Genomic DNA, 12535 nt, shown 5'->3' with positions numbered 1-12535 from the left:
ATCAAGCATATGCATACATGGTTTATTGCCAAAATGTTTTTCACAACAGAGACCAAAGCTTATCAACTTATAGAATTTCTAATATAAAAGGACAGCTATGATACAATATTCTAATTCCTCTTTATATGTTTTGGCATCACTTAGTGGTAGAACACTGTGTTATTGGGCATTTTCATATCAAAACATCAATACAAGCTCATGAGGCAGGACTTGTTCTTTCAGATATACATATAGGAACAGTTGGATGTGGACAGATAAAAAAAACCTTGACCCAGTATGTAAAGCAAGCCAGAATTCAAGTCCATGTTTTTGATGATCAGTCTATTTCTTCTTTCAGTGTACATTGCTCCATCAAACACTCCCAGTACTTTATTACAGTAATCCACCTTCACTTTATCCAAGGTGAAATAAAGATTTCAGATTTTGAAGTAAAAATGATGTGTTCATCTATATATTAAAAAAAAGCTCTCATGTAGTCTAGCAAAGTGATTTCTGAGGAAGAACTTTGCAAATTTCTCACTAAGAAATCGACACAAGTAATTTGGGGGTTTACACAGTATGAAAACCTGTGCTTTTCTAAATCCTGGTCAGCAGGCTTGTGAGCCTGTAAGTATGCGGTAGTGGAGGACAGTGGCGAGCTGCGTGAGTCCACTAAAGATATGCCTAACTAACGGTGTAATCACAAGCTATTTCCCAAAGCACTATTTCTCACATTTGATAATCCAGCACTTGTTGGTGCGGTTGACATAATTATTTACACGGTTTCGGTTTCACTTACGTAGCATGTGCACCTGTCATTGGACTAGCTAAAACTGTCCCTGCCCTTTGGTATTGGGTCACTCTGCTGATACGGTGTGTTATAAATATTACAAGGACAAGAGCAGTTTATACTACAGAATAAAGCAACATAGTTATACTGGCAACCGTGTTTCCTTTATTCACTACAGTCTCAGAAGTGAGTTAGAATTTTAAGACAAGTTATCGAGGTTATAGTAAACCATGACCAGCACTTTTACATTATTTAAAATGTGCCCAATATAAGATATGCTGGTAAAAATTACAGTGCTCTTGCTTAAATTGATATTGGTTAAGTGAAAAAGAAGAGTGGTAGCTTTAAAATGAAAATGACGGATGAGTTTGAGATATGCTCTGCTCATGCCCGATTTCTTCTGTACTTGAGCCAGCTGAAATACAGAGGAGCATCCTGTGGTTAGGGAAAAAATAGTGTGAGAAGGGGAATTCTGGATCCTTGTATTTTGCTTGAGTGGCACTGATATATTTGGAAGCATCAGTTTTCCCCTTTCACCCAGACGCCTGTTTGTTTACTTTGGCCTGGTGAGGCCCACACATTCCCTATAATCCCATGTGGATCAAAGGGCACAGCCTATGCTCAGTTCCAGACACCGATTATAAGCTTATCATTCAATTAATTTTTTTCTCAGGAGTTACGTCCCAGTTTGCAGGTAAATTCTTAGAGTTTAAATAGTGTGTTGGCTAGTTGTCAACTGGACACAAACTAAACGTATTTGGGAAGAGGGAAGTTTGAGTGAGAAGACGCCTTCATCAGACTGGCCTGTAAACAAATCTGGAGAGGTAATTTTCTTGATTAATGGCTGATGTGAGCAGCTCAGCCCATATGGGTGATGTGAATCCCAGCCGGGTGGTTCTGGGTTGTATAAAAAGCAAGATGATCAAGCCATGGGGAGCAAAGCCACTAAGCAGTGTCCCTTCATGGTCTCTGTTGTAGTTCCTGCCTCGAGGTTCCTATCTTGAGTTTCTGATGTGGTTTTCCTCTGTTTTGCCAAGATTACCCAGATCGCGAGTCCCCCAAAAAAGACCACCAGGACTCGATACTGATGCAATATACACAGGGTCCTGTATTACGGGCTCAGAGCTTCAGATCACAATTCTTCCTGACGCAGCAGGATAGGAGAGTGATACCGGAGCTTTAAGGGTAATGGGTTTATAAGGAACAACTGTAATTACGGGTGGGGGTCACAGGGAAGTAAGGAAAAAACCATAAGCAGGATGTTTTGAGTCTCAGGAATGTCGACCTTCAGGCACGTTGGGTCCAGGAGGCTGAATCTCCAGGGAAGCTGTTTATCTGAGAGGATCATTGGGCATTAATTGTATCTAACTGTTCTGGTGGAGTTTCTGGAGAGTGCTTGCTGGCAGGTGTCATTCCCAGGACGCAGGGAGGAGTGGGATCGCCTGGAGGACAACTTCTCACAGAGCACGGCATTAATTATACAATATACATTACATATAGGATACAGTATTAATTTTGCCCCTACACCTCAGTGATGGATTGTAGCCTGTAATCCAAATAAATCCTTTCCTAGCCAAGTTGGTTTTGGTCAGTGTTTTCTTACAGCAGTAGGAAGGAAACTAGGACAAATAGTTTCTTCATCCATGAAATACAATAGTCTTTAGGATGGAGGAATCACTGCTTCAATATGTTTTTCCCAAAGTATAATGTACAGAAGGTGATTATGTTCTGTTGCTTTTGGCTGCACTCATTACACTTGTATGTGTCACACATAGATCAAATTTGGAACATTTTCTTGGCTCCTTACTGTGATATATTATTCTTTTAAAAACACAGACATAGTACTTGCTATGTGGAAAGCATGGCTCTAAATACTTTACAAGTCTTAACTCTTTCACCTCTGTAGCACTCCCAGTAGAAAGATATTGCCAAAGATCATATAGACAGTGCTAAAAAGACTAGGTGTGTGGTCTGTACTTCACTATGCTTGGTCCGTACATTAGAAGACAGCAATAGTTTGTATCAAAGTTGTCAGTAGCTGTTTCTCCTCCTTCGCTGCCCACTACCCTCTTCACCCCACTTCCTTTTCCGCTTGGCTTCACTTTGTTCTTTCTCTTCTTTGTGTACTCTGGCTAATCGCGAACTGACCTTGGTCATCTTGTCTCCACTTGCTGAGTACTGCAATGGGGTGGGTGTCACCATGCCCAGCAAAGCCTATTTCTTTTTCCACAGATATCTTTAAAGATTGTGATTCATCCCCACAGTTCATTGATGTCAATATCCTCACTTGTTAAGTATATGGAATGTACAGTGTACTGGGATAGACATTAAGGATAAACTAACCAGGTGAGCCTGATTTCTAAGGAACTGACCCAGGTGTGAGATGTAAAATCCTTTCATAAATGCTCATAGTGATGGATAGTTTTTTTGTCAACTTGACAAAAATTATAGTCATCTGAGAGGAGGAATCCTCAACTGAGAAATACCTACAAGAAGAATGGGCTGTAGGCAAGCTTGGAGGGCATTTTCTTTTTCTTTTTACAAAGATTTATTTATTTATTATTATATATACAGTGTTCTGCCTACATATACACCTGTAGGCCAGAAAAGGGCATCAGATCACATTACAGATGGTTGTGAGCAATGATGTGGTTGTTGGGAATTGAAATCAAGACCTATGGAAGGGCAGCCAGCACTCTTAACCACTGAGCCATCTTTCCAGCACCCCACCTCTTTTTAAAGGCATTTTCTTATTTAGTGGTTGATGTGGGTGGTACCATACCTGAGCTGGTGGTCCCAGGTTTTATAAGACGGCAAGTTGAGTAAGCCATAGGAGTAAGCCAGTGTGTGATACTCCTCCTCTGCGTCATTTTCTGCCTTCAGGTTCCTTCCTTGTTTGATTTCCATTAGTGATGAGCAGTCATATGGAAGTGTGAGCCAAATAAACCCTTTGCTCTCCAAGTTGCTTTGGTCATGGTGTTTCATCAAGCAATAGTTAAATTTTCCAAGAAAGAGGAACTATTTGGGAACGTTTTAGAGTTTGATGGATGGATGCATAAGGCGTTTGTAGGCAGAAGGCGTGATGGTGTATAAAGAGGAAGGTGGGAACCAGGTGGGGCAACGACTGGGCTCTGTGACCAGTGGACAAACAGCTGCTAGCAGCCTTGTGGTGCTTGACAATGGAGTAGATTTACGTGTTGGAAAGATGGCCCAGTGGTTACCAGCAATTGCTGCTCTTCCAGAGGACCAGAGATTCATTCTCAGAACTCAGGTCAGGTGGCCCTCAATCCCCCAAATCTCCAGCCCCAGGAGACCTGATACTTTTTCCTGGCCTCCACAGGTACCATGCATAAGCCCCCCCCCACCCCCCCCACACACATCTTTTAAATGATGAAGTGAGACCAACCTAATCTGTTAATGGGAGTAGTAAAACAAAACAAAACAAAAATGACAACAACAACAACAACAAAAAAAACCCAACACCATTCTAAGTACTGAAATCAATGGGTGTCGTATGCTCCAGACTCCAGACCCACTAAGTGAACCAGCTCATGGACAGCTTCCATTGGACATGATTTCACCTTATTTCCTGTACCTCTCCTTTGCCATCTCTTCTTTTGCTTTTTATATTTCTTGCCTGACCATTGTCCAACCTCATCCCTTCCAAGAATAAGCCAGTATCACTTTATCAAGACTTACTCTTGAGTGTCAAAAAAATGCTCGGTATCTGCCTCTTTCCGTGAATAGACGGTATTATTCATGGGATAACCTAAGCACTGTAGTGAGAAAAAGGAATGTGTATTTGGGGGAGCAACTACTGTGGGAAGAACCATGAGTCATTATGTCCCATCAGCTCTTGTTGGCTCACACTAAAAGATCCTTCCTGGCTCAGGAAGATGCCTTCAACCTTGCTCTATTGTGGTTGATTAAAACTAACAGTATCAGTCATTTTTGTCATCAGTGTCACAAAATACCTCACAAAATCAATTTATTTTGCCTTTCCATTTGTGGGGTACAGTCAGTCATTGTTGGGAAGGCAGAACAACAGGGGTATTAATTAGTTCATCATACTGTACTCAGGACTCAGAAAGAAATGAATGCTGATACTCAGCTTGCTTTCTTCTTATACACAGTTCAAAATAACAGCCATTAGAATGATGCTGCCCACATTTCAGGTGAGGTTTCCCACCTCAGCTAAGTCAACTTAGCAGCTCCCTCCCATAAATGCCCAGAGGTTTGGCTGTCATGCGATTCTCAATTCTGTCAAGCTGGCGATCAATATTCATCATTGCAGACAGTGCTGTCAGCCTCTCAGCTCTCTCTTTCCGACTGTGTCCCCAGCACAGGTCCTGTCCTCGATGAATCCTTGGCTTCTATGGTGTTTGCCTAAATGTGATTAAAAGGTAGTGTGACTGGGACTCCTTTGATGACAGTCATTACTGTTAATTTGTGTTTTCAGCTACTCTGTCATCCTAGGCAGCAGTTTCCCCCAAGGAGCTCTGTGTTTTTTAAACATTCATCTTCCTGTAACAGTGTGAGCTGCTCAGCTCACCCTCAGTGCTTGCTTGCAATTGTCTCAGTCCTTGCCAGTGAACAGAGAATTGTAGCCTTTCCTTCCTAGAGGAAACAGAAAGGGGAGCTTTCTGAATGGCCTTGGAGTGTGTTGATGGTACCATTCCATGGAAATGCACTGCCGTCTCACCTTGGATTTTCATGCCTTCTTTCTTTTCTTAGATTGAAGACTCGATTGAGACATACTTCGGCAGTCACGGCAGAAGGGCCATCCTCCACAGACCTCCTTCCTATAGGAGAGCACAGCTTCAGGCTCACCAGCACCTCCTTGCCCAGCACGGCTACCATGTTGTCACTGTTGAAGGAAGACTTGGAGGTGGTCTAGGCCCGGAGCTGTCGGATCAAGGTCAGAATATTAAGTAGCTCTTGACCTTACTGGACATATGAACAGGGTCAGAATCTGCTGCTTGTTTCCTTCCTCTCAGACTGTTTCACAAAACAAGGTTTTATCCATGATCAAACATACGCAGCTTCTGTGTTTCTTTTCATTAACTTTTCTCAATCTTCCTTAGTTAGATCTCCTTATTCTTGAAATTATTCTGATTGTGTTTCTGTGGCACTTTCAAGTCACATCATCCATATTTAAATGCAACATTAAAAATGTTTATGTTTATAAGTGTTAATACATATTCTGCCTAGAACCAAATTACTCCATATTTTAAGAAAATTGCCACTTCATTTGACTGCAAGTAGAATGTGCTGGAAATTGTTTTGTAAAGCCAGTTGAAATGGGATTCACAGATGGCTCTACATATGAAGTGATAAGGACATTTACTATCCATGCCATTAGTCACCGAGGATTTTTGTTTCCATCGTTTGAAGAGAAAAATAAGAGACAAGTTGTCAAATTATTTGAAAGAAAATTGAGTAGATGAAGAAGGTTGAGAGGGCAGAAAGACTAACAGCTACACTTACCTCTCCAACAGCCGAACACAGTGTAGGTCTCATGCTAAACTCTGTACTCATGGCTCTATCACTGCCTAAGCTTGAGACACGTGAATTCTCCTCATGATCCAAGAGGAAGCTAAATCTTTACAGGTAGAAATGGACCATAATGATGTGAGGGACGAGTGGATGGGAGGCCCCGAGACCCCTCTCATTTCCTGTGTTCTTCTCTGTCCTTCTCCTGCCTTTGTCTCCTGTGGCTCGTTATCCCGCACTGAACTCATGGGAGATGCACTAATGCGGACTGCACTCCGCATAAGCTGGCCACATTTTCTCTTTCTTTCTTTTGACAATGGCATAATATAGCCATCTTTCAGTGCCCACAAGGACTCCCTGCAGATACCCCAGTCCCTTCAATGAAACAGGGTAGTCTGTGCCAATAACCCTCCCACATATTTGGAATCACTTCTAGATCATTTATAAAACCTAACATAATATAAATATATCTCACACAGTTATTATACGTAGGGAATTGTTCAGAGAACAATGACAGTAAGAACTATTCAGTTTCAATGCACACGTGAGAACTAAAAAAAATTAATTGTCAACATAGAATTTGTGGAAGTGGAACCCTAATGTTGGAAAGGTTGTGTGTGCATCTATTTTCTTTTTTTCCCCCTCCCATAGGAAAGGCAAAAGAAAAAATTTGAAATGACTGCTGTTTTTCATGGTAACTCCTTTGGGAGAAAATGAACAGATTATGGTGCCCAAATATGCTGATAGCACGCTGGCTTCTCATGCAGTGTGGTATTCCTTCGCTGGCTTGTGGAGATGAAAGACAGTTGGGAAGATGTTTCTGAGGAGGATGGATAATACTTGACCTTAGTCGCCTTTCACCCTTGGCTGGTGAACCTTTCAGGGAGTAGAACCCATGAAGATATGGTTGAGAAGAAATACAGTCTTAAGGAGTTGAGAACATTGTTTGCAAGGCAGGCCTCTGCAAATGCAGCATACTGGTCTCTATCCTGTGGGAGTGGCTTACAAATCCAAGCCTGTGGACCTCTCTACAAATAAAAGAACCATAAAGGATTATGTAAACCCTGGAATGCTTGCTGATAAGAGCTGAAAACAAAGCTGGTGAACTTTTTTGAGTTTTGCTGGGTTTAGTTCTATTATAAGTGAGCAAGCTAAAGTGGCAGAGCATTTGGAAGTGACTTCATCAAAACCTCATTAGAATAGGGATTGGATAAAGGAAATATACAAAGTGTTTAGCATCTCTCTAATCCCACCTCCAGCTGTTTTGTGACCCGCATTTCCTATGTCATGCCAAGTGTCCCTGGTGACATGCTACTGTGGTCTAAAATCCCTAATTTTCTCTATGTTTTTATACTGCCCCTGACTTAGTGTGGATACAATGTGGATTATCTATGCATTTTATCTTCAATCCAATTTTAAATTTCTCCAGCTGCAAAACAGACCGATGGCATCACCTCTTTCCCTTGATGTCTGTGGGTCCCTTTGACACAAAATAAGGAGGATTACTTTGCAGCTTCCAAGTAAGTAGGAAAGTGCAAAGGCGGCTAGAAGCAACAGAATCTGTCAGCCAGAGGAGCTGCTGGGCCTGATAGCAGGGAGAACTGTGTAATGTCACCAGCATTTGTCACATAGATGCTGATTGAATTCCCTTCCCAGCGTTCCTCCAGCTTTAAAAACATCTCCCCAGCATACTTTTGCATTCTTTTACTCTGCTACCTATTGCCTCCAGCAATGGGATCGATTTCACAATATGTGAAGTATGAAAATTGATTTTGGTTTTTAATTTTTTTTTCACTGTGGAGCACTGTGCAGAGAATACTTGAAATACAACAGCCCGGTGATTCTAATCTCACATTTACCCTATATGGAATTAAAGAGAAATCACAACTTTTTTTTTTTTTTATACAAACAGCAATTTAACCTATAAGCTCTATTTGAATTGTACACCCTGCATGCTTTACAGGAATGCCTTTTCCACACTGGAATTCTCGTGCTTTCTTTGGTGGGACACGTTTACACTGCCTTACCTCATGTGCACCAGCAGAGAAGGACACGTTTATACTGTCTTACCTCATGTGCACCAGCAGAGAAGGACACATTTACACTGTCTTACCTCATGTGCACCAGCAGAGAAGGAAGCTGCACTGGTACCCGGGAACTGATGGCCCCAGGCTGAGCAGCTCAGAAGCAGAAGCAACTTGGAAGGACCTGGAGCCTTGTGTTTGGCCACTGCACTTTTTTTCCTGGCACTAATGCACAGCCTGAAGACACAATGTTAAAACCGAAATATAAGCCCCTGCCTGTGCTGCAGAGGGCAAAGGGGCAGGGTCGATGTGGGCCTAAAATATGTTCATGGACAAAGGGAACTAAGTAGAAGACATAGTTTCCTCTTAAAAAGAAAACCCTGCTCTGCATACCTGGTATCTGTGTGTGACCCTGCTCTTCTCTCCTGTGCCAATTCACCCAAATCACTCTGCTGACCTCTCTTTTTGTACCATCTTTTAAGGCACAAGTAGCCTTTTCTCAGCTTAGAGACATTTTTTTAAAAAGCCTTTAAAGGATGATAAAAATAATAAAAGTTAGAGAAATATATATAAAAGGTTCATAGGCCAGACAGGCACCATTCTTCTGTTAAATGTAATCTGTTCTGGTAGAGTAACATCAAGGTTTTTTTTTTGTTGTTTTCTGTTCATTTTATTTTATGTGTACATGTGCTTTGCCTGTACGTATGTCTGTTTTTACTTGTGTGAACATTGCCCTGACAGGCCAGAAGATGTGTCAGATACCCTGGAACTGAAGTTATAGACAGTTGGGAGCGCCATATGTGTGCTGGGAACTGAGTCCAATCCTTAGGAAGAGCAGCCAGTACTCTTAACCACTGAGCCATTTCTCCAGCCCGTGGGTTAGGCATTTTGCCTTTTTCTTTCCTTTTTTTTTTTTTTTTTTTTAAGTTCTGTTTAATAAACACTATTTGAAAGAAAAGGTTGGCAATTTCAGGCTCTAAATTAGGATACAAACACTACGGGATCTCTTTCTCTAGGGGTTAATTCCGTCCTACGGGCATAACAGAAGTTGATGACTCCATTGGGAAAGAATATGGGCCAGGATTATATGAGTGTAAGTTATTTCAGCTCTGGAACTTTCTTAAAGGCTGTTGTAATATTCACTTCTTAGTAATACATGAAATGGATTTAATTACTTTCTCCAACCCAGTTTGCGAAGAAGCAAATAAAGTCTTGCCTACGTTTTGTCTCATTCTTAGTTCTGGGCCTGGGCCTGAATTGTACGTGCTAGGGACACATACATGTGATCTTACGTGCAGCCAGGTTAGGGACGCTGATCTAAGGGGTAGGTGATGGGCTCAAGAAGCAATAATTCTCAGAATTAATTTCAGAAAGAAAACTACACAAAAGCCTGCTTGCTGCTGTGCCACCGTATTGCTTATAACTTAACAGTAGAGGTGTTTATAGTCATTATTTCATTTTTACACTGCTTTTGAGAACAGCACAAGGACAATGATCCTTTGACAGCTAAGCCTACAAAATGTCACGGATTGAAAGCATACCTTCATGGCCTTCCAATGCCTTGCTTTGAATAGTAGACCATAAGTCCTTGCATTCAGGGGAGCATATAATGTGCTTAGGAAAAGATAACTCTTCTCCCACACAGGTGCTGTTTAGTAAATCAGCACTTTAGTGCAGAGTGACCTAAAAGAGAGTAGAATAAGTGAATAAGTAGAAGTTTAAATAAAATGTGCCCAAGAGACTCTGACAGTAGCTTTTATACTGGGTCAGAATTATTCCTGTTTACTTTAAAAGTGGTGTACACCTAGCCCCCAACTTTCAAATATATTGTATATGCTGTCACACTCTGTGTGTTACAATCCAAAACTGACCTCAAACTCATGGAACTTGAATAACATTTGTTTCCTTACTTGAGGGGTTTCTATGGAAAGTTTTCTGAAGAAATTTTAAAAAGTAAAAGGACTTGCCAAGGTTGGCCAAATCTGGTTCAGTGACTGTGCAAATAAAGCTTTGTTGGAACACAATTACACTCCTTAGCTTTTATATTATGTTTGGCTACAATGGAGTTGATTAGTTGCAATGGACATTGCATGGCTCTGCAACCCTAAAATTTTTATTATTGTACCCTTCTGGAGAGGTTTTTGTTTTGTTTTGTTTGTTTTTTGTTTTTTTTTGTTTGTTTTTGTTTTTTGTTTTTTTGTTTTTTGTTTTTTGTTTTTTGTTTTTTGACTGATGTATTTAGATGGATAATGGACGTAACTTGATCCAGTAACAAGATGGCAATTGGAACCTGTGTTTGAGATGATTTCATTTTTTAAGCTGCAACAAACCTCATTCAGGAAGAATTCTATGGCTTGCAATAAAGCATATTGTGGGGCTTGTGGACTGTGCCTCCAGGGGAACTGGCACAGAACTTCTGAGATGGAGTGTGTTCAAAGTCAGGAAACCTCACATTTGAAATGTAAAATCTCATCCTAAGAACGGAAGGTGAGGGACAAAGCTTTGTTCTTGTTTTCTGTGTCTGCCTCAGGAGCAGGTGATACAGTTCCAAGGTTACAGGTGGTCAGTCACAAGAACTTGTCTCCTGTTATCTTTTCCCCATGCAAATACAGCATTGCTAGCATCCTAGTTCCAGCCAATGACACACATTCATTCTCACCCCCCTCCCACTGTTCAAGTTTATAGGTCCCTCTTTCACATGAAATAAACAGAAAAGCGCTAACTATTTCATCAAAGATTGTTTGAGAGTCATCTTTTACTCTGGGGAAAGAAGGCTCCCTCTTTGATAGCAGAAAGGGGCCAGCTAGGACCTCTCAGAGCCCTGAACTCTCACTGCTTGGATTGGCCCCACAACCTGCATTGCAGCAGTCACTGGATCAGGTGCAGTGTTCACCCTCATCCACCTCTGTTAAGAAGGTATTTTAATCAGAGGGCTTTAACACTGCTGTATCACCGCCCAGAAGCTGGTAACTCTTGGACCGTCCTGTGAGAGGAGTGAGAGAAGGGTGGCATTCTGGTGTGATGTTCAGCACAAGGTAGGCAGCAGGAGCCAGACATAATAACACAACTACCAAAACGAAGGTATAAAATTAGAACTCATTGGATATGCCTTCTTAGCTACAATAATGTAGGATTAGCTTTGCTGTTAAACCTCCAAAGATATAGAGCAAAGCAACAACTGAAAGTTTTCAGAAGAAAGGAACAAATGTTACAGCTACTCTTTCCAGCTTCCCATATGACCCAGATATATATATATATATATATGTGTGTGTGTGTGTGTGTGTGTGTGTGTGTGTGTGTGTGTGTAGTGTGTATGTGTATGTATATATATATGGGACTATTACACAGACAACGGTAAACAATGCAGTGAATCAAGGGCCAAAGAAATGTTTCTATTGAAAAGTAAATTCCATATTTTGGTTCTTAGAGAATCCCCCAGAAAGGGCTGGAGTGTTCTGTGACAGTGGGCTTCAGTTAAGCTATTGCTAAGAGATGCTGCAAGGCCTGCTATCATAAGTACTGCTCAGCATTTGTTGGCTTCAAACTTGACACATCGTGTTCTGAAGAATCATCTTTTACACAGGCTCTAAGGCAGCCTCTTCTTTCCTAATGTAATTTACCCAAATGTGATCTTGGGAAACACTGACAGAAGACTCGGGCTGTAGAATGAGAGATGCAGCCACTAATTAATACAAAACTATAGTAAAGAAGAAAGAAAACTACTTCCTTCCCTGCTTCATGTCCGCCTTCCTTCTTCTCTCCTTGTCTCCTTCCTTCCTTTCCTCCTTCCCTATTTTCTTCCTTCTTTTCCAATCTTGCAATAATCCTCTTGCTTAAGCCTCATGAGTGTTATAGGCATGATCCACCATACCTGACTTGTTTAGTATATTTAGTTACATTCACTTGTTCTTTCAAAATAGTAATGTCTCCATAGGATACACACACACACACACACACACACACACACACACACACACACACACACACACATATATTTTTTTTTTCTTGGCTTCTTACTCTCCTGATCTTCATCTGAAACTCTCATGATGGAAAAGCTATCCAAAATTTTCTTTACTGTTTTTATTGAAAATGACTCTCTAAGGTAGATGAAAGTTAAATTATCTGCAAGTGTTGTCTTAGTTTCTTCTCCAACTGCTGTGATAAATGCTTCAGCTGCAGCAGTCTGTGGGAAGCAGGGCCAGTCTGTAGGAAGCAGGGCCAGTCTGTGGGAGGCAGGGCTCATCTTCAC

General features: G+C 41.2%; 1 protein-coding gene across 1 annotated transcript in view; it reads left to right on the top strand.

Annotated features, from left to right (window-relative positions):
* Cped1 (cadherin like and PC-esterase domain containing 1) overlaps positions 1-12535 on the top strand; it is a 279328-nt gene that overhangs the window by 25572 nt on the left and 241221 nt on the right. Inside the window, exon 2 of the mRNA XM_051151876.1 lies at positions 5504-5687. Coding sequence (XP_051007833.1) covers positions 5504-5687 — 184 coding nt within the window. The remainder of the gene's footprint in view (positions 1-5503; positions 5688-12535) is intronic.

This window comes from Acomys russatus, chromosome 10 (genome assembly GCF_903995435.1).
Source record: "Acomys russatus chromosome 10, mAcoRus1.1, whole genome shotgun sequence".
NCBI lineage: Eukaryota > Metazoa > Chordata > Mammalia > Rodentia > Muridae > Acomys > Acomys russatus.
This window is presented reverse-complemented; position numbering and strand designations above follow the sequence as displayed.